Source organism: Acanthaster planci, linkage group LG18, assembly GCF_054643075.1.
Source record: "Acanthaster planci isolate LZ-2023a linkage group LG18, COTS_SCS, whole genome shotgun sequence".
Classification (NCBI taxonomy): Eukaryota; Metazoa; Echinodermata; class Asteroidea; order Valvatida; family Acanthasteridae; genus Acanthaster; species Acanthaster planci.
This window is the reverse complement of record NC_141794.1, coordinates 4,645,131-4,671,784: the sequence shown is the minus strand read 5'-3', so window position 1 is coordinate 4,671,784 and position 26,654 is coordinate 4,645,131. Positions and strand designations below refer to the sequence as shown.

The following is a 26,654-nucleotide window of genomic DNA, read 5'->3' as shown; positions in this document are numbered from 1 at the left end:
GAAACTTTGGAACAGAACACAGAAGTCATGCACGATGAAACTCCAAAATCAATGCTCAAAAAAAAAAAAAAAAGAAACACACATGTAGTGAAGGCCTGTCGTGTAAGCAACAATAAAAACTCTTAGATGTGTAGTACATAAAACATGAAATGATTGTGAGGTCATTTCAGAACTTTTAAGCTTCACCTTTAATCCAATCGGAAACCTACTAAAGAGAAGTGCAACAACAAGATGTGAAGGTTTTGACCAGGGTAAATGTTCTTACTCCAGCCCTAAGTCTCACAACAGAGTGTGTCTTTAATACTTGTTGAAAAGGTAAGGCCTGTCTAGTGAGCAAATGATCTACGAAATCACTGCTAGGTTTCACCAAGAAGGCTGACAATTCAAACAGAACAATGGAACAAACTTTCCCATCCGGCAGCACAAGACCTGAAACTGACATAAGCTAAGATCCTAACTTCCCGAAGGAAACGAAAATTCCCAAACTTAACTCTGAACAAGCTTGGAACATTCAAAAAGGTCATCCTCTATTTCTCACTTGAACGATGGAACACAAATGCCGAGTCTGAACCACCCCACTAGGGGTGTTATTCCTGTACCTGCCCATCAAACGGTCTACAGTTTCGGGTTTGATTCCCAACCTCAACAGGTGCGCCCTGAGCAGCGCCAGCTCCAGCTCCTTGAGCAGTCGAGCCCTACGCACCTGCTGCTGGGAAAAACTGAAAAAAACAAAGGGGCATCTACCATTTACACCTAATGAAAAATGTGTCCATGAAAAGTTAACCGACAAGTAAACCTGAACGACATCTATGCCTGTAAGATTGCCATCCTTTCTGCCCTGAAATTCAAACCGTTCTGTCTGAATAAAGCTTTCTTAAAAGTGGAGCAAGATCTGTAGAGCACCAATTCTGTAAAATTACGAGGAGGTGGAGAGTTCTATGCGAGTGTCAGTTCTTCATGAAAGTCAAGTGAATACAAACAGGGTGCCTGTCTGAGGTGACTCAGTTTCGGCAACCTTGCGACAATGACAACGGGGCCGTGGACACCCTTTAAGCCTCTATGATGGCAAATGTAAAAAAAGTTAACCTGACAAAACTTGTTTGGTCGCGACAACCACCTGCATTGCGTTCCTGACTTTGCTTCAACTCTCCCGGGCCCTACAAAAGCATATCCGTTTGAAAACCAAGATGAATGGTTGATTAGAGGAAGGTTATGTCCTCCCTCTTTACTCCACCTACAAGGGAACAAGGGTGAAACAATCGGAAATCACATCTCATGATCATGCAGGATTTGCATGCGATGCCGCCAATATACATGTGTGTGAGTGTACAGACATGTAAGTTTCAGGACAAGGTACATGTAATGTAGATGGGGGGTGGAGTCAGGGCTGACAGAACACACAGGGGGTGTCAGAGGTGCTCTAATTGACATGAATATGTATTGTGAATGGCTTACTTCAGGACATGTTCGTGCATCTGCAGTACTGTGGAGAAAAAAGAAGAGTCAGAAAAATAGTGAATACAAATAAACTAATAATAACCATATATTGATAGTCAAGTAAAATGTGGCTTTCTCGTTCATGTCAGCGTGCGACTGTACAGCTTTGGCTCAGCACAGCCACAACGTAAAGGTCCTCCTTGCCCTCCCTGCCCTGAACTTCCGTTCTCACCCCTGTTTTTTATTTGGTCACAGAAATTAATGTGAAACTAGATGCTGCTGATTTATTCACATACTAATAACCAACACACTTACTTGGAACAGTATTTTTGGCATGACCCCTTTTGAGACTAATTTCAACGATGCACATTTCCCTCCTTCATTACTGGACTATCAGTTGAAACTGGAAAAGTTACTAATGGTTCTGTACTCACGTTGCTGGGGGATCTTGTCTCTGTGCGGACAGCCAGAAAGACTAGGAGGGGAAAGAAAGGCAATATACTGGTGTAATGCTGAATTTCAAGGCCAAAAACAAAAGTTGTACATGGCAGGCCATTTCAAATGGGCCACTTTCTGTTAGATATCCACACAGTGTTGGAGTTGGGTCCACCACAAGTCCTTTCACAAGTCTAGTCACAAGTCCCTTCACAAGATCAGTCATAGGCCATGGGGTAAGCAACGTCAAAGGAATGCTTTCACTGCAGTTCATTTGAGTAGTTTGTGAACTGACTCCAGACAAAATGACTAGTAATAGTCTTGTGATGGACTGGCAGGGACTTGCAGAGACTTGTGACAGACTCTACTGCAACACTGCATCTACAGAAGTTACTGGGTAGCACCCAAATCCAAGAAATTTCCCAGATCTCAAACATTTCATTTCATTCTCTCTCACCTTCGATGATGGTGGTACAGTCCAGTGACATGGCCCGTTCCATCGCAGCCCGGGGTAGGGCACTTACAGCCCTCGATTAAGTCTTTTGCCATTGCTGGAGAAATTGCACAAAGGCAAAACAAATGGTGAGAAACCACAAACAAGAAAGACGATCTGCTAAAGACGTATCCCTCGCTTGGCACTGCTGAAGCATTTTCAGTGGTACAAAACTTGAGAGAATTGGTATCCGTGTCTTCAGTCACCGTCATACTTTAAATCCTGCCCAATGACAGCTCTTTTTGAAAACAGGTTAGCCAATGCAACCTTCTTGTCCTGTATACCCTGCCTTGGAAGGGAGTGATCCACACCTAAAAGCTAGAACTTCTGATGTTACAATATCCTTCTACCAGTGATGTAGTCGAGTACTTTTTGAGAACCAAGTTCTCTACCAAATATTTAACTAGTTAGGAGGGAACAAAGCTGAAGTACATCGGCATTTGATGGTACATGCATAAAGGTAAGATTACAAAGCAACATAATGACTTCAGACCTTCTCCTTAAAACTTAAATTTTACACAACTGGGAGTGTCTGAATTCTAACATTTATTTTGTAATCTTACCTTTGCACATTTACCATCAAATGCCTGTGCACTCTGGCTTTATTCCCTCTTACCCAGTTTAGTATTTTGCGGAGAACATTGGTACTCGGAAAGTACTCGACTACAACACTGCCTTCTACTAAAAAGACAAGAGCTCATGCCACTACAAACTGTGTGCAAAATCCTGGGGAAATTTTGAAAGCGGGAAATTCCAAACTTGCACGAGACTAGGTGGTGCATTTTTTTTATCATGTTGACGACTGTGGAAAGTGAATGAGGAAATCAGCCGATCTGAGGAAACGTCCTTTGTCCAAAATATCATGGCCAGACAGCAAAACGTTTCACCTGATCCCACACAGTGAGGATCTTTCAAAGGCCACTTTTTCCAGTAATGTTGGTTTAGCTGGATTAAAAAAGAAGTAAACTCAGCTCTTTGTTTTGAAGTAAATGCACCGCTCAGTTTGCCAATTGGAGGAAAATGAGCATACCGGTACTTTGTGTGGAAAAAGTTTGGGTGATCTTATTGACGAGATTCTTTCAAAGCCCTTTGACTCAAATGTGGCTCTTGCCACTACTGACTGATTTCTTAGGTTGGGCCATTATTGTCGGACACATACTTGATGTTGGTGCTAGCATCGTTGTCACTGGGGTGCCGTCAGTAAGGAGCATTGACGTCATCGGGGTGCCAGACACACTCCTCATTGCCTCCTTCATCTGCGTCATGGCCGATGTCATGTTGGATGACGCCAGTGCCATAGACGTCATCTGGCCGGCCGTAGACACGTCAACCGGCTCCGTCTTGACCACGGGTATGGTCAGCATCTTGGACATCGCCGGAAAGGAGACCTGGGGTTTAGCCGACAACAGCGCACTAATGGTTGGGGGGATCTGCGTGTTCTCTTTGTTCTCCTCAGCCTGGCTGACTGATTTGTCATCAATGACCAGCGGCTCGTCTGGGACCGGCATGGACTCGGTCAGGAGGGTGTCCCTGTCCTTAGCAGGAAGCTCATCTGTTACACTCTGTGTATCTGTCTCCTCCTCAGCTTCTGGAAGCATTTCTTGTACCTCCGGAGGGTCCTCCTTTTCAGCAGGGGCGTGCTGAGCTTCTGCCAGTCTATCTTGAATCTCAGTCTGTGCAATCTGTTTGCTGCTCTCTAACTCAGCAGCATCAGTGTTTTGCTCTTCGGTGATGGTTGGGATAGGTTGGTTAACTACTTGCTTGGAAACCTCTTCCCCAAGGGTCTTCTCCTGGCAGGTGCTGTCATCTGATTGGTGCTTCTTTGTTTCCTCCTCGAGCTCCTGCGACAGCTGTTCACTCATGAGACGGAGATGCTTGGGCAGCTGTGGCATGGCGATGCTGTAGTCATCCTCGTCTTCTTGCCCTGCCTCCTTGGGCTTGGGAGGGGTGGAGGAGAAGGCATCATCATCTCCTGATTCATCACCAATCAGCTCCAGGATCTCATCCTCATCCTCGTCCATGTCTTCGCTGTTCTCCAAGGGCAGCTTGGCACCTGAAACATCAGCAGTCTCCTTGTCAACAGTATCCGAGAGGCAATCTGTTGTTGTCAGGGCTTCCGAGGCGGTAGTCCCCTTGGATAATTCGGGAGTAGCGTGTAAAACAGTCACCTCCTGGTTGAGAAAGGCCAGTTCCTTATGAAGCTTGGGAGGCGTGCAGACTTCCTCGTCATCCTGGTCTTCGGCTACAACGGAGGTGCTGATATTCTTGAAGTCGTACAGATTCAGTTGGACTTCATCATCTTCCACTGCTTCCTCCTCCTCATCCTCTTCTTCCTCCTCTTCTTCGGCATCTCCATCATCTTCAGCTTCTTCTTTTTCTTCAGCATCATCAGCAACTTCCTCTTCTTCCTCCTCGTCTTTCTCAGTCTCCATCTCCTTGCCCACTTCATCCTTCTCATCGTCATCGTCGTCAGGCGGGGTTTCTTCCTCTTCCTCCTCCTCCTCCTCCTCTGCTTTCTTGGGCAGCTCTGCCCCCTCCTCTGCCCCCTTCTTCTCCTGGTCGATCTCGGCCGTCACGTTGTCCAGGAGCTTCTGGAGGTTGACAATGGCTCGCCGGCTGCACTTGGACTGCAGATCGTCATCCAGTGAGGACACGGAGTTCTCGTCCTCCGGGTCTGGAGCTGCTGCCCCACCCCTTGTGGCAGGCCTGTTGATGATGACCTCGTCATCGACTTCCTCCTGGTTCGAGGCGGCGTTGTTGCCACCACGGCGCCGGGACCGCTTCACCTTGCGCTGAGGCTCGGGCGAGGTGGGCTTGGAGCAAAGCTTTCGTTTCTTGGATGCTACTGGGCAACTGACAATCCTGTTGAACAGTTAACAAAAAGATATGGGCTGGTATCCCTGAAGTGCTACGTTCTGTTAAAAAGCTACATGAAGGTCAGCCCTTCCCCCTCCCACAACTAGAACAATGTTGAATAATGCCAAATTCATCAGAGTAAATCCGTTTCATTTCGTAGTAGCCATGACTTTTCATCACTAGGGGTACTACACAACAAAACTATTATTCTCCGTGCAGGTATGAGCTGTACATGTGGTGACTGAATTAAGAGGCACAGCTGACACGTAACCTGTTCAGAAATTGATAACAGGCAGCAAATTGTCCCTTACGATCTGTGCTTGGAAAATTTGCCGTTAGTGTGTCCTGATCCATCGCAGCCGGGCGTGGGGCATCTGTACAAGATGAGAAATCAGAAACCAAAGGAATGAATCCCTGCATGGGTGGCGTTCGTAATGCCAATCCATTTCACAGACACAAGATTCAAAACCCGCAACTGATCCTACAAACAATGGCCAGATCAATTTGCCACATAATTTTCCGCTTCGGCGGGTCCTTTTTGATCTTTCCTCCAAAAAAAGCTAATGTTTAACAATGTCAGAATCTTCTGGGAGAATGATCAAAATCTGCAGGTATGCAGAATGCGCAAAAAAAAAAAAAGAGAGACCATATGGTCAACCAGCCTGCTCAAAGTTGGTCTTCAACGCCTGTGCATACACAGTCAATGCCTGCAATTTTACTTGGTACCTCAAAGGGCACAATTCCAGTTCAGCTCATTATGTAGGGCTAGCGAAATACTTCAAAAAATACCGCAGGCTCAGAAGATACAGCCCAAGTGGTATATCACGTGTTCACATTACAGGTAACTGAGTGTCATATAACAAGTACGTGAACGTATTTGCCTGCGCATGTACATTGTGTACATCGGCAGTGCACCCATGCCTGCGTACACCATGTGCATGTAAATACACGCTTTTACAACATATTTATCCATTGTTAAAAGCTGGAATTCATCCATGCCTGCATATTTCTCCATCTGCTCCAATACTCGGCAGAGCCGAGTATTCTGCAGTTTACACTCCTTTTTTTATCTCAAAACATTGCATGAATTGGTCCTTTTTTTTCATTTTTTCCTGAATTTATGTAGGTAAGCTTGTACATCTATGCTTCTTAAATGTGTTGAAAAATGTGAATGTGCCAGTTTAACTGAATTAACTTCACTGTTATACATGTACATGTATGTTTTGTTTCAATTTACATATTCTCTGCATGATTTTCGTCCATTACCACACACTCGTCTTTCTTGTTCCAACAAACTGCAAGGAGAATCAAATTATCATTCGGGTACTTTGTTAGGATGTCTACTTCTGTCTGGTTACTTTTCTTCGATGTAATTAAGCTTCTATCCAATTCCATGTTATTTATTGTCTATGTTCTGTGATAACTAGCAGTTGTGCAAGATAAGTTGAAAAGTAGCCTATTTTTTTATTTTTTTTTCCCTTGGGTACATGTGCATGTCCCTTGTACCATAAACTTTTCCCAGGTCACAATATGCAGGATTATACAGCAAAACTTCTGCATTGTAAATATGCAACCACTAGGCTAATAAAAAAAAGGAGCAGCACCAAAACACCTGCTAACTCCGCTGAACAATTTTGTCTTTCTTTCTTTTTCTCTTTCCATCTAATCAATCGTTTAAACAAACAGAAGCTTTGAAAACTGTTTGGAACACAAGCCCACTACAACAGACCAAAGCTGAACTTAGTCAGGGAGCATCAACGACTACGACAGGAGAACACGCATTGTCCAGCATACCCTAGAGAGTTTGCCAGGTGTAAGCCTTCCCAGGCTGGGGCAGTGCAGCCCAGTTATTTCGGGAGCATCCGAAGATTAAAATAAAAAAAGTAAACTTATTGATTGTTTTCTCTTTGAAGAGAATAATTGCGTGGACATCCCTTTCTTAACATACAAAGCTTCATCTGGCCATGCACATGACAGGCTGCTTAATTTAAAAAAGGAAAATGTTTACAAGTTCAAAAAGGCAGAACTACGTACATGTAACTTCCCGAGGTGTAATGTCATCTCTTCTCTCTCTCTGTGCAAATATGCACACGAGAAACACTGGCATATTTAAGTACCTCCTTGACAGAAACATTAGACATGTCCTCCAAATACAAATATCACCTGCATTGCACGTATGGAACTCACATTTATTTTACAATCCAGAGGGGGAAAAAAAATCCTACTCTCAACATAGTCTTGACCTCCAAAGATTACAATACAGAACGACCACAGAGTACATTGATTTGAATGAGCTTGAGCAGTTTCTGACTGTTTAAATATAAAATTACTCTTAGTACTCATTGCTTGGTTTCAACCAACGTCCTGCCTGGTAGGTGCGGATGCTTTTAAGGATTCAATTTTAAGTGATTGTTATAACATTTCCCCCCTTAAAAGTGGAGAAGTACACAAAGAGAAAATGAAGTTGTCAAGTTTTCAAGTCCAACTTACCCCATATGTTCCGGGACTGGATCTGTGAAAGACATTGGGGAAAAACGTGAGACAAATGTGATAAGTTTTCCCGATTCCTCATGACACAGTCAAGTACAGGAAATGACATACATGCACACATTATGTATACTTGGCATTTGGGAAGGATGCAACATGTAGCTAACTTTTCCATCACAGGTAACGGTTGAAATCTTTTGCTTACATAAAAATCTATTCATTCAATCCTATAATGATCTCTGTGAATGTCATATGGATGCATTCACATGGGAAAGTTTGACGAGTCCAATTTCACCACCTCAACGGCAGCATGTTTTTAACACTAACAGGGAATATCTGGTAGTAGTCAAGTTAATGAGATGTACATAACGGCAAAGGCCTTCATTACCGTTCCCCTACAGTCAGGCGTTCGAATGAATGTGAAAAGACCAACTTTGTGAACAGCCATTAAATATTTACATACATGTCTGGGCTTCTGTGGGCGAACAGGAAGAGCAGTGTACATGTACAGTAGTTCTAGGGGTCGTGCATGCAGCAAGCCGTCAAATTGACATGATAACGTGGGTTATCTGGGGACTTCACTGCACAGGGTGTGTTTTGGCATTGAGAAAACCAATTTAACCCCCAAAGTAATTTCACTCATTCCCACGCACGCAAACCCAGACGCTCGCACACACACACCTACACTTGTTTTACATACGAAGTGTGGACATGCCCTTGTTCTCCTGTGGTTAAGGTAAATGCTCCTTTTTCTCCCACTGGGATAACTCCTTCCAGCTGGATTTTTTTGTGACGATTTCCTGGATTGTTCCTCCTCATTTTGCCAAAGATAACCTTGACCCCAAAATGCCTCCAAAACTGATTTTTCAGGGAGGGGAAAACATTGTGTGAAGGTGTGCGAGTCCACACAACGCCATCATACCCTACATTATGTGGACTTCTTTTGTGCAGAGGTCCACACTATATGTATGACACGCCAGTACACACGCACAGAGAAATACCAGAAATCCATCTGAAGCACTTACACGGCCAAAAGTTACGCACATCTAAGAAATGGGAGATAAGATTAATTGTGATGGCGATAAGAGAATAAAAAGCACTCTGCAATGACCAAGAGGTCGCTTTTGCTCCGATTGGAATATAATGACACCTGCTGCAAAACAAGAAAGCGAGGGGGAAAAAATGAATTGGGTCTGCTAATGGACACCTGATTGATGAAGGGGGGGAGCAAAAACAGATGTATGCCGTAAATATTGAAGATTGGTCGGCACTGTCAGGTTTGTTCTTTCCATTTGATTTTTTTCCCCTGTGTCTGTGAGAATGTGTTTGCCAAACACAAAGACTCCATTGAGCACAGTAAATGTAAGCAAAAAAGGAAAGCAGATCTTTTTTTAACCTCCAAAAATTAACAGGCACAGTGTTATAAGTCTCGGAAATAAATTCAGACAGCTGCTTAAAAGCCACTGCAGTGCTAACAGAGCCTCTATCTATTCCTTGGAGACCACCAAGCAGTAAGCACAGCAAAAACTTGCTTAACCTCAGAGGAAAATGTTGCTTAAATCAGTGACGTAACCATACAAATTTCCAAGCAGGCACAACAGTCAGCATATCAATGCTGTGATATACAGACCATCTAAGGCAGTATTGTTTCTACTATTGTAAACACAACTTTCGTGCAGTGCTATGAAAATGGGCCTAGGAAATATGTTACACCTTCTTGACCATCCTTTTGAGTATCTCACTCCAAGATTTTTTAAAACTTTTACAAAAATGTTGGCACTATGAAATTGTGGATTTGACTGTGTCTAGTGACCAGGTCACCCAGTTTTCTGAAATAAACCACGCAGTGAAGCTTGACAATTTTGAGAAACAAATACATAAACATGGCAAAGACATGAACATGTACCCAACAAACCGATGCAAATCTCAGGAAGGACAGGAACGTTCCGTGGTTACTGGCACACTCTCAGACTCGCAACTGTAAGACTGAGGGTCGTGTGGGCTCCGTATGTTAGTAGTCCCTCACCGGTGACAAAGGGTAAGGCGAGGCAGGCATCGGAGTGCCACTGGCACCCTGCCCCACACGTGGCACTCCGAGCGCACACGGCAAACCTGCCCATTTGCAATCCTACACGCATGGACTGCCCCGCGTCAAATAAGCACAAACAAGCATGCGCTGTGTGCTGTGCGTCAGCCCTCGGGCATGTCACCGCCGAGTAACAGAGCCCCCTCACGTAAGACCGGTTGAAGGCTTCAGGCCAAGAATGCAAAAGCAAAGCGAATTTCGACATCAGAAAACCTTTTTGGGCAAAATATACTCCAGCTGAAATGCATTTAACTTTTGCAAAATCGTGGCGCGAATATTTGATCGGACCTCACAAAATTCTGTTGATATTCACTTTTGAGCAGTGCATCAACGAGCCTTTATTGGCATAAGGAACAGACTGTCTCACCTGCGGGTCCTGTTGCCCTTGTTCTTCTAGGCCTATCTTCATTCTCTGTTGCCTCCTGCAATAACCAAAAGCCGGAAGGAAAAAGAAAAAACACAAATACAAACAAGTTGGTTAAAATACACAGAGACCTTTACAATAGTAATTGGTGTATCACACAAAACTCAATTTCTGTTTACTTCAAGGGTTCACAACAGTGAGATAGTATAACAAAGAAAAATGAGGTGCAAATCATTTGTAATTTTTCTATCAAATGCCTACGAAGATTTATGGCTGTTTCAACTGTCAAGTCCAATACACATGTAAGACAACTTTAAACAGAGAAGAGTTAAAAATATATCCTCTCCTCCGTGTTAAATTTTTCAGTTTAAATTTGGTGAACTGCGCACTAATCCATCCTCAATGGAGTCATTAAACCTTTCCATTGTCATCAGGAGAATGCCCTTCTTCTCCCTTTCCAAATGACATGGTAAATTATGCATTCTGTGGTCATTATTCAAAGGCCTTGACTGTGCCGCAATTCCAGCAGCGAACTGTGAGCGAGATCAATTTGGTGTGCCCAGAACAAGGAGGGGTGAAGAATGACGCAGACAAAAGATACTTCATTATACCACCTCGGCAACATTTACTTGACTGGCACCGGTCTGTCTGCCGCAGCGCCGAACAGATGGGAGGGGCCACCGTGTACATTGTTAAATTCAAAACTTCCATTTACCGACAGTAATTGTCTTTGCACCAACACTCTGTTGGCGCCACTGATCAACGAGGACAGAGCTTGGATCGACGGCAACAATGCACCGAGAACATCTTCACATTTCTATGCTACTGCCAATAAATTTGCAAAGTGCATCAAAAAATTTTGCCAGTCAGGTTCAAGTAACGCGTTCTGCACTCGTATGACAACAAGCTGCATGAAAACAGGTGACGGCTTTCAAACTAACTTGATGCCACAAAGATAAACAGGTCGCAAAGATGAAGTTTTCACTTCATTGAAAGGGGCCTGATGTGGAAAGTAACATGTTGTAAATACTACTGACCCCCCCCCCACAGAGCACATGTCAAGTTCAGTCAGAGACGGGACTTTGATGACCAATGATAAAACCACCAGACTTGTTCCTGTGCATATGCCATCCAGAGTTTAATATCAAGCCCAGGGATCACTGAACTTAACTTGGTATCAATACATGTTTTAATCTGCGAAATTTTAACAATTCAACAGCAAGTGTGGAATCTTGACATCCTCAGAGTCGGCCAAACTTTTAAAATTTAGGTACATGTATCTGAAATGCCAGTAGTACAGCGCATTGTAGTGTTTCTCAATTTGATTGAAACATTTACTTGTATTTGTAAGAATTGTTGGCACCATGCCTTTTTTTCAACCACTGAATACTCTCTGACCATGTTGTGACCAAGTGATAAACAAGTCCAGTACATATTGAATTTTCTCATCACACAAGGCGCAAGACGGATCTGGTTGGACGCTGATCCCTTGAAAATGCCAGCACATCAGAGACCTTTTGCATCACATCCAAAGCATGACGGTCAAATCAACAAGCACACAACGGTACAAAGAGCGAGGCAACGCACAAATCCCTACACAAACATGGAGGGGGATCAGCCGGCCAAATAAATTCTAGAGATAGACACGAGGGGGCCCCACAAACCAAGACCTCAACCCCTGCCACCCCTGCCTGGAAGAATGGATCCTCCTCATTACTCATCGCAAGCTGCTCGCTCCCCTCCCGCATCCTCTCGCCATTGATCAGTGGGGTTGCCATGGCGATATGCGATCAGCTCTCCGGAGGACACTTGTTAATGACTGCATTGGCAAGCACAGCTCCTTCGGGCTCCACTGGTATGCACGACCTTGGTGGGGATAGGGGGGTCTCACAAACCACAACCTTCAGTTTACATGTGTCAAGTGTTAGGGAAAATTTATTCAAATCCTTTGAATTACTTGAGGTGGAAGAGGCTAATGCAATTCTTCAAACTAGGCTTCCACTAATATGCTCAATTTTGTAACTTATCCGTTTACCAACTGATGTCCGTAGAAAAACGAATAACTCTTAAAAAAGTTGTTTGTGACACACTAGAAAGGAACTATGTGCCACACTGCACAAGTATGTCTAACTTTGGACAGTTCATTTCACAACATGTCGATGTACAAATTTTTTTGGTTCTTTGTTTAGAAGCATCACAGGAGGGTCAGACTGACAAACTGATTTCTACTTGAATCTCTGAGACTTGTTTAATAAGAGGAAAAGGTCCTTTTCATTGGTGAGGCAAAGGGGCACCTGCTTAAATACAGATCCAGCTTAGACGAGAGCCACAACTCAGCCATATCCCTGCCACATTTACTGTCGCATTATCACTCTCTCCACAACTAAAAATCTAGAAAAATCGGGAACACAAGGCTTGGGGTCTCTGATGCAATTATCAAGGAAGAATTCAAACTGTAACATTCACTTCAAAGAGGTCTCTCAAAAATCTGAAGTGAAATTGTGGGAGTAGAGGAAGGCTCTTGGAAAATTTGCACGGGAAAATACCAAAAGAGGGGAGCTGCTTAAGAAACAAGGAAGGCTCGATTTAAACCCAATACTTGATACTGTAATCCGTGTACACTGTACCAGTTGATTCTCTAATGCACTCACAAAAACATTCTGCCCTTGTGGGCATATTCCACACACAGAGTGACTGTTCAACTTCAATTAATGGAGAACATTCCATGATTTTACAAATAAAGAATGGCCAAAGCGATGGGTCAGCCTCCACAGTCATCTGGGGGGGGGGTTCAGCAATGCTGCAAACCGCTCCAGCCTAGCCTCGTTGGGAAAATAAACAAAAACTCAAAAGTCAGCCGAGAAGACTCTTCAAAACCGCCAGCCTTCAAGCTTGCCTGTCTGCTCCAATCTTGGCCTCGGCATGTCGGTATTACAGGCTGTCAAGGGAAATTAACACAAGCAAAGCGCGTACCGCAAAATAAATTTGGGCCTGTACGTGTGCAGGTCCACTCAAGCTGTGATCCCTGAGACTGTGCATGGGAGTGTGGATTATACAGAACCTGCCTGTTTCACAATGAAAAAGACATCAACAAATCCATCAAATATCTTTTGAAAGGCCATTGTGAGTTGGAGTTTTCTGGTTGTTTTCTCATTAACGCACATTCACGTGTTGATCATTCCTGGAAAAAAAATAAGTAGTCTGAGGAGCAAGACTAATAGAAACAAGCTCTGTTCTGTTCTGTTCTCTCACTGGAGGAGAGATCAAGCCAGATGGGCTAGTTTTCTGAGGTAGGGAAAAAAAGCATTTATTTCTGCTCTGGTGAAAAGCATCTGAGAAAGGCCGAGTCTAATTTTACAAACCAGTAGCCGAGGCATACATCCCAAGACTGCTTCTGCGGTGGGGCAACCTGAGGGTGGTGAAGTTCACGCGTAAGGTGCGCCCTACCCTCTGGCCATCCAACGCAAGCTCGGGGGAAGGTGCTTAACCCCTGCCTGACCTTTGCCCATCCCGGGGAGGACGGGTCACAGAGGGAGACAGCGACCGACTGAACAAATGGCATCCCGTCTGGCGGGGGGAGTAAAAGCCTTTGATGCCATGGTAACTGCAGCCACCGTGCGTACCTGGTCGGCCGCAGGGGCTGGGAGCCTGAAACTGTAACTGCGCATCACTCGCTACGCTTGTGCAACTTGCAAATGCTGTCTTGCCAATGCCTAGGTACAGCTCAAGAGTTACGTGTATTTTGAGAAAAACTGGTCATCGGTCGTGACCAAAAACTTGGCTTCAAAATATCAGACCCACAAGCAAAATACGTCTCACTTGAAACCTCATCAGATCATATCAACCCAACATCTGAGTCTGGATGAAACAGATGTACAGTTGTCCTTTCTACAGCATGAGGTCTCCATATCTATAAAGTGTAGAGGTTCATCAGTCTTTCAGAGCCTTGATACCCTGTCACCACTAGGTATTACTTGGAAGTTAAGAAATGCTTCACACTATTTCTTTGGGCATCTGTTCACATTAAAGTCTTCACTACAAGTGTCCTGTGAAGTATTGATTTCGTTCTCTTACATGAGGTTCATTTTAATAAAAAAAACCTCCCCTAATTTCTTCAAAGAGCACATTGCGTTTGGTGTACAACTACAGGTATCTAGCATTGCTTCATAAAAACTCACATTTTGTTCAGAAGGTAAGCTTTGAAGAGTCAAATTTGAACCAGATCAGAGAGACTCAGGAGTCAACACTCCAAGGGAATCCCAAACTTGATTTGACATTTTTTTTCTGTCAAAAACTGAACCATTCTTTCATAATTAAAATAATGTCTTCAAGTGAAGAACTTGCGAGCCGAAGGGAAAGACAAAGTGCAAGGACACCACATCCTCAGATACCCACCCTAACCATGATGCTGACGTCCCGACTGACCGGGTCTTTGCTGGGGGATTTGGTCACAGCCTCTCGGAGTTCGGCGAGTCTGCTGCGTCCCTTGACTGGGCCGTCTGCTGCAGTGCCGTTTACAGCAACATCTGTGATGGTTTAAAAAAAAAAACAAGTGGCAATCTTGTTACTTTTCTTTTTAAATCGACGCAAGATGAAGTTGGACACATGACGGCCCTACAACTTACACAGGGGTATAATGCCACTGCAAGGGAAGGGTATAACACAGACAGCCATTTTTTCCCATTAATTAAAGCTTCTCCTCAGCATTTTTCGTTCCCACTCTCGTCCGGCCCAAAACACGGCAAATAAAAGTTTTGTGGCTGCTCTGTATGCATCAAACGAGTCTTCGAAAGAGATCCCGAGAAGTTTTTTGCTGTCGAGGACTACAAAATCAAGCCCGACAGACTGGGTCTGCTGCAGAGCTGTAGACCTGCCAGCTCAGCTGTTGGGCCACATCATTGGCACCAGGCCCCACCATCAGCTGGCAGGGGAAACAAAAAATGGTTTTAAGACATCTACCTAAGCTTCTAGGCAAACATAACAGGCTTTAACTTGCAACTCAAAACCGAACGGCCTGAAATGACCAAGTTATGTACAGCAGTGCTTTTTGCATCTAATCCTGTGTTTTGGCTACAGATGCAAGCAAATGTACTTCCTTTTTTAACTGTTTCTCTCCTCTTTCAAATCTACTGCTTTACATTCGTCAGTGTATAAATAAACCTGGCATATTCCTCTCTCCATAAGCCTGGCATAGTTGCCCCTCCACACAAGTGTCCAATGTTAATGAGGCATACATGTAAACATACTGTACAGTGTACAGACACGGACAACGTATGTTTAAGACGCTGCATGTACATGTACGCTTCACTCTAAATAAAACATGACTGCACACGAAGGCACTTTGTCAAGTGGGTGAACAATGCAGAAAACAATCAATCATTAGGCGGGGGACGTAGTGCAGTGCGATAGTTCAATGGGGGGAAAGCAAAAGTCCAATCCTGTTAATTATCTTGGAGTATCTTATGGTGCATGTCATTGCTGTGGGAGAGGGAGAAAAAAAATTGAAATGTGGGTTTGGGGAGCCATGATTAAAAATTCCAGTATTTCTTATCAAGATCATAACTTTGTTTTTGGTTAGGGCATGGATCTTATGCTAAATGTACATTCATAACACATATCAAGGCAAACAAAAACACAAGTTGTTGGTCATGTACATCCTAACCTAGAGAGTTTCCTACTGCACTACTGAGTACATGTACATGTTATTTTTTTCTTTTCAAGACGGAATTGAAATGGTAATCACCTTCACATACGTGTACAGGGTAAGTACCCTTTTTATAACAAACAAGTACCAAATGAATCATACATTAACTGCTCCTTTTCAAAGTTGGCTACACTAAGTGAATTGCTCAAGTTGGCTGTACCAATCAAAGTGCTCGAACAAATGCAACTGTTACTTACATCCCCGATCCCCTCCCTGACATAGCCTCCTCTGTCTGAGGACAGACTTTGTCTTGTGCAATTTTCAATAACTACAGACATTTTTCTGTGTGTCTGCAAATACTACTGTAGCTACAGCGCATGTACTCTGTTCATTGAACTATACATGTACAACATGCGAGCAAGGGCATGCGGAGGCTAGCAAGTTGTTACGCTTCCAATATGGACAGTTGGCATTGCTGACAGCAGCTCTGTGATAACGCCAACTGTGTGACCACTCCACTTTTTCCAGTTATTCATCATGCTGCACAATGCACATGTATGTACAGGTTCTGGGTCCTTGCCGAATGTCATGTTCACTTTTATTTCTTTGGTTTTTTTTTTTAGCACTGGACAAGCCAAAATGTCAAGTCGTCTGCCGGGGCTGGCGACAGAAATAACTGCACACTTGACGGAGGACATCAGTAATTTAAAGGAGTTCGTTCAAGAGTTTCTGCGATCTGACAGTGCGGGTACATGTAGAAATGATGTACCCGGAGCACACAACACATTAACAGTGTAAATTCTAACGAAAAGTCTGCATCCTCAAACCTCGGGTTAATTTGGATTTCTAAGAAACCGTATCAGTTTCCCCTTTGCTCCTCCCACGTCAGTATGTACTGTACCTAAATGATTTATCAGTTTGTATGGCCTTCTGATACTTGGAGTATTCACAGATGTGACCGACGACAAGATATAGACCTACATTGTACACACATGCAAGTCTTATGTGGGTCGGAGCAGGGAATTGCAGTTGTACTGAATGTCAATTGATGCCACTACAATTCCCACAGGAACAAAGCCCTGCAGTTAGACAGTAGTTGCCCCAAGTATGGGGACATAATTACATTTTAATCTTTTTATAGGATGGCTGAAATTTCTTCTCGAGGTAAGGGGATTTTATTGTGTTTCTGGGTGGTTTCTCTTTCGGAAGGGCCATGCTCGTTCCCCCCCCATGGTAATATTTTTTATTGTTCAGGGAGTGGGAAACCAAGTCAGGAGTGATGCTCGTAACACACAAAGATGGAACTTGCTGGCGGAGGAACAAAACCAGGGTGCTGTTCTTGGTTTATGGAAAGCAAGGGGAATATCTTTAAAGACAGGAAAATTATATTTTATGTGTTGATACCAGATTTTTATCAGTTTAGAGAGAGAGAGCAAAACAACATCCACGATATTCAACATCCTCTTCCTCGATAAAAAAAAAATACTTCCTGTGGAAGATTTCTTCAAGCCAGCATGTGCATGTGTTGTATGCATCCAAAATGTGAACCTTTTTGATTTTTAAAAAATAATCAGTCCAACGGTTATGCACAAATTCTGTCATGACGTGGCAGGATACTTTAACCCCCAGATCATTTCCAGGAATTTTCTTGTGTCACCGAATGAGAATTATCATAGATTTGAGGCTCACAAGACAAACTTCGATACATTCGACTGGTTCCTTTCCCAAATTCCATTTTACCTGAAGAAGTCATTCCCAAATAAGGGTAGGACGTTAACACCTTTAAACAAAAAAAAAGTTCCAAATCCGTTTAAAGATTTTTCCAAACGTTTAAACGGAACCGCCCCTTATAGAGGTTTGATATTTTGATTAATGCAATCTGGAGTTCATTTTTATTGTAAACAATCCCTCTTACATTCTGAGTTTTTCCCTTTCGGCATTCATGTACTTTCTAAGACAAAAGTGGATTCTAAAACTATCAATAAACATTGCTTGGTTTAAGTGCCCCAACATCAGTCTACAATTTTTTACAAAGATTGGACCATGTTTATTGTTGAACAAAACTATATAATTCTGCATATATGAAAACACCGAGGTAGGCAGCTGCAGCCTCTGTACAGTACTGACTGAATGGTATGGGAAAGTTTTTGTAAACGTTTTTCAAATTAAATGTAAATTCCTACCCTTATTCCAAAATTAACTATTAACTGCATGTTAATCCACTCCCACTTAAACGTACAAGGTAAAATCAACCATTTACAAACACACTCGACACCCAACTGCTAACTACATATACAAAGTATTAATAGTATACAGAAATGATGTGCATAAATCCCTCCAAAAAAAATGTCCACCCAACCCCCCTGCACTTGAAAATGGTCTGTCCCACCCTTTTGTGCCCATTACTATGCACGGCCTACAATGGGCGCGTGGCATCTCCGCTCTGGCCTTGCTCATTAGTTATTCATGTAATTAGTCCCTGCACCCTGCCCCGCACGCGCCACTCTCTGTGCTCCACCCCCCCCTCCCATACACACTGCACAAATACACACACATACACACACACAGAGAAGTAGAGACACAAGGCTGCAATCTTTTCATCAAACTGTTCACAAAGTGGTTTGGCATATTGTGGCTGGGCACGGCGTGTAATCCTGTACAATAACCGACCCTGTCATCAGATTGGAAATATTGACAAGTTTCTTTGTTCAGGACAGGGCTTGGGAGCCATGGTGCAATATTTTTTCAGTCTGTGCCCAGGCAAGGCCTTAAAAAATATCAATATGGAAAACTTTATCATAAATATTGCTGTTGCCCACAACTGACCAAGAAATTTACCAAACTGTAAAAAAAACAAATAAATAAATAAACAAATAAAAAATCACTGGTATTCCTTTGAGCATCGAACTAAAGTTAACAAATTAAATGCAAAGTGGAAAATTCAACTGACTTTGGTGTGAAACCATTTGACTGCAGCAACCTTTTAAAAAGAGGCTCAAGAATCAGAACACTTGTTAGACATTTAGAGAGAAACTCTTGTAAAAATCCACATGCAACAAAATGAGTGAAGAAAAGGTCAGTGTTACTCGTGCAAAACCCCATCCCAAACCCTGACAAATATAAAATCGCCTTTTGTTATTATAAAAGTTCCAGCCACTATTGGAAGTTCTTGTCGAACAGATGCAAACAGAAAACACTTTAACTGTTTTAAAAATCTCATCACACATTATGAATCAAACCACTTACAGTGTAGAAAGTGTAAGTTTTCTGGCAAGATTTTAGCCAACTATGTATCTAAATTCCTTTGTAAGCAGATTCAGGAGAAGCCACACTTTTAAAGCTTTTCCTTCATTTCATTGCTGTCTGTACCTGCTTTTTTTGGGGGGGGGGAGATTTCTCCTTTCATTTGTTGTTCCTCCTGTTGACAGCTGATTTTCAACTATTCAAAGCGAAAACTACTGCTCAGATTGCCCAATACACGTATGTGTCCCACTCGTCTGTTTATGATTCATCTCTATTTTGTGTATACCCAGTCCCTCCATTTTGTCAATTTATGATGGACCCACTACTTCCTGAGCATGGATAGTCTGAGCATGAACAGGTAGTCGTAAATGCAAATGATATGCGGCCCGCAGCACTTTGTTGTCAAAAGTTTCAATCAGCGCTATGGACAAACTCTTTCAATCAAATTCAGTCTCACCAAGGCCATATATGTTGGCCCTAAATACCAGCGGTGCATCAATTAATGTCAAGCAGTATTGATTTCAACCCCCCTCCCCAAAAATGTTTTAATACATGTTAAAAAAGCGCAATTGTGCTTAGCTTTCTTGAGCATCTTCCAGTTGAGTTCAAGGCAAATCCACACAAAAGTGGACATTTGGTCATGCTGGTCATGGTTACTAACCTCACTAACCCAACCTCGCTGTTAATCATGATGTACCAACAAAAACGAGTTCTGCGACAACATGAAAGTGCAACTACTTAATTATTTTGGCTGTTGCTTTCAAAGCCTCTTTTTATTTAAGATCTAAGACAAGGTCGTTAACAACATATTCAAACTTTCGCTTTTGCATAGAACTGCCCTTCAGAGAATGGCATATCAGAGTTTCCTGCGAGACAATTTCACTCAAAATTGACAAGAGTTCTTTTTTTTCCCAGTTGCTTCTGTAAAGTTTGCTGTTGAACTTCAACACAGAAGAAATGGTTCCCTCCTCCATTACACGAAGGCCAAATGCAAATTACCCCTTACCACAACCCAATGGCGTTGTGCTCTTCAAAGACACTTGTGTTTCCTTACTTAACAGGTGACAGTGAATTGCTTTCTCTCCTGCTGTTCCCATGTATTGATTGACAGCCCTGGCTCCGAACTTCCACGGCCCTGAAATTGGCAGCACAAAGGTTGAGAGCGAGGGGACTTTTCAACACTGGCCATGAGATGGGATGCAAAGTCTCGCTTCATCTTGAGTAATTACTTGGCAAGTTTTGAATTTCGGGGAATGATTAACCGCAAGAACCAAACGGGCGGAAATGAAGAAATCAATCCATAAAGACAACGAAGGGCAGAAAATGAAGGCCAATGGTGAAGAAAACATATCAGCTTGCATTTAATAGAGGAAAACACAGTAAAACCTAGAACTACATTTTATGTATTTCATTCTGGGATAAATGTATTATGAAAAATACAATACTTTCCCCATCGTCTGAGAGAAAAAAAACTTTCTGCAAGATCTGCATGTAAATGACATTTCCTCAATGCCAGGAGCATTTCAGTTAATATCAGGGTTTAAAAGGTTGTGGCATCAAGTGTGAAAGACACTGCATTTGGGGGATTTGTCCAGTTTGTTTCTGCTTTGTCTACACTGTTTTGTGATTTCTGTTTAATTCATGTTCTGTGACTGACATCCATTTTTTACACCATACTGTGTTGTTGGAAGACTAACGAACATTTCCAGCTGGTGAATTCATCAAGAACTTATTTCTGGCTGCCACTGACAGAAATACAGCACCTGTTTTTTTGGTGCTTTTTAGTTGTTTTTGGAAGAAGAAAATTGAAGAAATGCACACACAGCTACACCACTGAGAAAAAAATCTAAAAACTGAATGATTAGATGTTAATAATTACTTGGCAGATGAAAAATCTCTTTTACCAAAACTTCTGCAAATTCATCTTTCTCCTGGATAAAAACTGGATCGACCAAAAAAAAAATTTTTTTTTAATAAATATTCACAAATGGTTAATAAGAGTGACATCAAATTACCAGCGATCCTGTATTCTGAAATACCACGCTCCCAACAACCGGCAAAGAGTGAAGTATCCGTTTGCCACCCGACAGCAGTGAATGCCTGACCGGCATCCACAACCTGCCCTGCATAATTATTCCAATGAGCCAGCTAAGTGGGGACGCATTGTTTGTCATCACAGTCACCATTAATTCAACCCCCCCCTTCACCACACCGTCCGTGCCCATTCACACGGACACATCTCACACAGCACGAGGCAACTGTCCCTACAATACCCCCCAACCAAGCTCAAGCGGAGGCACAGGCGACATTGAAAATTACAACATACATGCACATATTTTTTTTCATCATGTCATCCCATGAATATAAAATCTTTGAAAACGGAGACTGAAAATTTGCCCCCGGGAAAAAAAAAGAAAAAACAAACTCTGAGCCACTGAAACTACCTGTGAATGTTTCAGATTGCAAAGTAAGGTCACTGAATGACAAATGCAAAAAGCCCCCTTTCTCTATCTGTTGTGTCCATCTTCTCCATCTACCCACTCCTTTACCATGCATGAATTGCCCAAGTCTATCAAAGTCCAAGCCAGCACACCACACTGTGCACAAACAACTCCCGCCAGCCCAAAGAAGAAAGAAAAAAGTAGCACTAGTGATGCTACGGTGAGTAGCCATATTGGAGAGAGAAAAACTTAGCCGAGTGCCACACTCCACCTCCGTTTGGCCAATCTCCAGGGAGGGCATGGCCCGAAAACGCCCCCAAATCACCACCCCACCTGCCATGCCACCCCTTGATAGTCCTGGTCCCCCTTCGGTGGTCATTCCAGGGATTTAAGGGGGATAACTGCAAAACATCACAGTGTAACTTTGTTGCAGTCTGACAAACATGGCTGCCTGGTTGTCAAAGTGGCAACAACAACAACCAAAAAAAAAAAGAGACACCTGCTCCCGCATTCGTGGTAAATTCCCTGGTCTGCCCTGACTTTCTCCTCTCCAAAACACCACCAAGTTGTAGTCCACATCCCTGCAGTACAGGGGAATGTTTCAGGCCAGGAAATAATGCAGGTACTTTTTTTGTGGCAAATAAAACAAAAGCCTTTCCAAAGGTACTGGTACTTGAGCCACTTCTCAACACAGCACACACTCTCCTACACCATCATACAGACACACACACACACCCAGCCGCAGTTCACTTTTTATGCGCATCGTCATCGTGCCGCAGACTTTCCACGGAGAGAGAGAGAGAAAAAAAAAAATCAAAATGAAATTGCCACACATGAACTAGTAAAGTTGCCTACCTTTTCCAAAATCATCCACATGCATGCACAGAGAGGCTTGTGGGCATTCCCAGCACAGCAATATTCCAAGAGGGGTTCAGGGGAAACAGCACAAATCCACAGACACAGTTGTTTCTTTTCAGCCAAGAATTAGTGGGAGGGGGAAAAAAAATCCCGAATGAAGTTTACAGTCCGGCGCGCATACGTCAGCACTAGTGCCACTACGACGTTACTAGTCCGCCGCACAGTGACACTAGTAGTGTACATATCTTTCCCACTGGCCAACTTTCATTGGCCCTTTCTTTATGAGGCTCGGGGCCCACTCAACAAAGACGCAGCGCTATTTACTATGCACAACATCTGCGTAATAATAAAACAACCCCACAGTCAAAGAATCGCTGAGATAATAAACTTAATAGTAATATAACTGAGTTTGGACTGCAGCACTGGGATTAGAGGGGGTTTATTTTTTGCTGTGGTGGCGGTGGAGCACCGCGGCCTCAGGAAGGGCAGATGGCATGATTTACATGGCCCTTGCAACATAATTAAATTGCCTCATTAGCATAATAATAGCAGTCCAGAAAACTACTCCCTGTCAAACTTGGGATGAGGATTCAAGTGGAGGTTTTCTTTTGTTGAAGTGAGTCTTTGTGCTTCTGGAGTCAGTGCCTTTGTCCAACTTTCTTTGTTACAATACAATGTTCATCTGCTAAGTAACACACAGCATTTTCCTTCTCCAATTTTCAGTACTTCCAAATAAATGAAAAACAGGAAAAAAAGGAATTTTTGGTTTGTAGGAGAACGAGAATTTTTTGGGTTCAGTTGCGTTCACAACTGATCATTCTTATATCAATGAAAAAATTAACCTTGTCATTTAAAACAACTAAACTTGAACAAAAGGCATGGTTTTTATGTGGCTAGAGCTAGATTTTGTTTTATATTCCCTGACAACAATTTTTTTTTTTTACAATTTTTTTTCACAACAACTAAAAAGCACTGCATGGTTATCAGAACGGGCCAAAATACACGTAGAGAGGAACAAACAACAAACAATTTGATGAGATTAAGGGAATCAGATTGTCGTAGTTGTTCTTTCCTGGCTATTCACCTCTGCAGCCTAGGTTCAATTCCCAGCTCGGTCAACGTGAAGATTAGCTATTTGGGTTTGTACTCCCTACCTGATTTAACTGGTTTTTTTTTAACCAGAATATTCATCTGGAGTTGTCTTCCCACTTCTCCAAATTTAAGTGCTTCTCACTGTCTCCTCTCTAAAGGTTTCTTCAGGTCTGTGGACTACAGGCCGAGGGTGCTTTTGAGGAATCCTTGGTTTCATAACCAGAAATATTAACCCTAACCCCCTAGGGGGTATGTAAAATCATATTGAAACTGGAGGATTTGGGACCTTTAGGGTTAAATAACAGAATACATGTGTAAAATGAATAATAGTACGTGGCCGAGTGACAAAAACTGCTGGGACATTTCAAAACTATGCCTGAAATCTTATTTTCAAATACAGCCTTTTCATGACAACTGGTCTAACATTTCTTTCGCATTCACTGGTAGATCTGTCAGATGAAAAAGTAACTGGTTGGCATCAGGGCAAGAATTCCTGGTTCATATGCGGCCTTAATGATCCAAGCACTTGCCGTTGGACAAAAAAATTGCGTTTTTCCCTCTGCTGCGTTTGTGTCCTCAAAGCATGTTAAATTTTCAAGGAGTGTATACTGCAAGCAGAGTTTTTTTATGGATGTCAATGTAAGTGGGCAGGCCAGTGTGGACCTTTTTCAATCGAGAGCAAATAGAGGGCACAGGGGTCCACCAGCTTTTGGGAGGGGCTCAAAACAGTGTACAAAATTGATGGGGGGTCCCTCGCAAGAAGTCAAAAGACCACTGTTGATGGCACGAAGAAAGGAATACACATTTCTGCCTTAACAGATACAATAACAGTATTACGGTCTGTCCATATATTGATAATATCCGATATATTGATTTTGCTTTGATATCGATATGAACGATATCACTTTAACATTGAAATCGATACATAAAAGCGCCCCTATAATGAGAAAAAATTATAATTAAGTATATTTAGTTGTTGTTATAGACAATGTCTTGAAATAAAAGTGTCTGTTTTCGTGGCCAAGATTAGCAGTCAGCAATTTACCTTAGATTTGTTTCTTCCTCTTCACAAATCTTATAAAAAGTGGTAAAAAGTAAACAACTATGTGGTGTACGATGTTTTTTTGTATCGTTATTTACACGTACATGGTAAAAACTTGTGTGTGTTAAACATGCTGTCCATTTAGCAGGGCACCTTTCCACACAAGGGAAAATGTGTACAAAAATATACTGTAAAATACCCTTGTGTCTGGGTACCAAATCTCATTGGTGATTGCACATGCGGCGCAGCAGAGCTTTGATGGCCGGAAGCTTGAAGACTGTTTTACATGTGGCTGTAACTTCAACATTTGTGAATTTTTATGTGGTACTTGTGTGTGTGCGTTTTGCATATATGACATCAGGCAAAATTGTCCAGCAGTTAAGAAGCAGCAGTTCAGCCGTGGCCTGAACTTATGTGAATGATGCATCAAAGTCCTGCGCACTCTCTGCACACAAACAATAGTTAGGGGTGATGTATATTCATGTGGTATTGCGGTGTAGCAATTTCATCAATGGTGATTGGTTGAAGGAGGAATGAGCAACTAAACCAGGGTTTGGGCAAGTAAAATTCATATTGAAATGAGATACATCATCAGTCCAGCCAGCCGCTCAGATGGTGGACTGACCGGAATACGCATGCCTTCGTATTGAAATATATCGTTGTGACCGCAGGTTGTTGGTGTTGTCAGGTACTTTTCCGGGCTCGCAGAATCGGTAGTCCGACATCCCGGGACAACCAAAATATTTTGTCGGACAACCAAATGTTCAATTTTAATCCCGGCATTTTAGACATTTCAGCACCGTGTACCAAAAAAAACAGATCACAAAAAAAGATTGACATCCTAACCTTGATGTTGCACGACTGTACTTTGGGGTAGGCGCACAGTGGTACATGTGCGTCCGGTCGAATCGTGCATCGTGATATGTCCGGTCGAATAGTTGGCATGAAAAACGCAGCGGCCGCAGCAGCGTCTATATTCAATTGTTGTTCCGAATCGCAAAAACTATATCCAGTCGTATTACAGCTCAATTATCCTCAAATTCCAATAAAATGGGATCAGAGGTCTACCTTACTTCAAAAAATGGCTTCTTTTTTATGCTTTTTGTTCTTTTTGTCTTGCAGGATCTACTATGAGTGAAGAGTGCAAGTCAAGTAAAGTACAGTCAAGCGTAAACCCATTTCTCATCCCAAAAATTGTAACAAGCATTTTTTCTAGTAACGCATGTCTTATTTTAAAGAGAATTAATTTAAGTATTAAAATTTCGTGCATTAAAATTGATAGCCTGCATAAATTTTGACTTAACTTTGCTGCTCAGCGAGCCATCGACTATAAATCCCCCCCTATGCCGCAAAGTTGACAAACCCATTACGTCACATACAAATCTGTTACGCACATGTAATTGAGTTCGCGACATTCGTACGTGTACTTGCATGTATGATCTGAAACAAGGAAAAATGTTCATAGAATCTTGCGAAGTGAGTGACCTACCGACCTGTAAATCTTTCAGGTTTCGATTTTTTTTTGTGTTTCCGTGATTTTTGACCGTCAACGAACGTCGAAGCGCGAATTGGAAATTTGGTCGGAATTCCTCTTCTTGAAATTTTGTGGGAACATTTGTACTGCAAAACTTTTATTTTACCTTTAAAAAGAAGTTGTCTCAGCGTGTTATGCTGCATAGCAATAGCAAAAAGGGTATTTATTTCAAGAGATCTGGAATTAAGAAAATGACTGTAATAACTAAAAGCTTGGAGACCATGTGGGGCAAAATCTTCCTTCTTGGGCAACTGGAAATGAAATTCGGGCAACCAGACTTAAGACTCCCCTGCCTGAGGGGCAACTACATTTTTAAAAATTTTGCGAGCCCTGCTCTTTTGTTTGGGGAAGATTAAAACAGCTTGCGAATACCGGCAGACTTATTGCATGCTGCACAGTTAGGACCAATTGGTAGGGGCCTATGCCACCTAACTGCAAAAGGTGTTCAGCATTATGCCACTGGTTTTGAGCTTGACAACATTCTTTGATTTACAAAATTTGATATATCGGTATTATCAATATCAGGCTGCCGATATATCAATATCGGCAATTATCCATAATCAACGGAGCTTAACTATCCCTTACTTGTAACTGGCCTCTTATTAAAACAAAATGTACATGTATGTAACTAAGATCACTAAC

General features: G+C 42.5%; 1 protein-coding gene across 19 annotated transcripts in view; it reads right to left on the bottom strand.

The window, feature by feature from the left end:
- The window catches only part of LOC110978227 (uncharacterized), a 68,402-nt gene that overhangs the window by 19,602 nt on the left and 22,146 nt on the right, over positions 1-26,654 (bottom strand). For 10 of the 19 annotated variants that reach the window (XM_087148824.1, XM_087148828.1, XM_087148830.1 and 7 more), the window contains exons 4-14: positions 20,100-20,180; positions 14,554-14,684; positions 10,162-10,216; positions 7,712-7,733; positions 5,533-5,595; positions 3,525-5,227; positions 2,330-2,423; positions 1,872-1,912; positions 1,456-1,483; positions 1,118-1,234; positions 600-719 (exon numbers count right to left, since the gene is read on the bottom strand). In XM_087148824.1, the coding sequence (XP_087004950.1) occupies positions 600-719; positions 1,118-1,234; positions 1,456-1,483; positions 1,872-1,912; positions 2,330-2,423; positions 3,525-5,227; positions 5,533-5,595; positions 7,712-7,733; positions 10,162-10,216; positions 14,554-14,684; positions 20,100-20,180 (2,455 nt within the window). The remainder of the gene's footprint in view (positions 1-599; positions 720-1,117; positions 1,235-1,455; positions 1,484-1,871; positions 1,913-2,329; positions 2,424-3,524; positions 5,228-5,532; positions 5,596-7,711; positions 7,734-10,161; positions 10,217-14,553; positions 14,685-20,099; positions 20,181-26,654) is intronic. The other 9 variants (XM_087148836.1, XM_087148839.1, XM_087148837.1 and 6 more) reach the window with 4 other exon arrangements.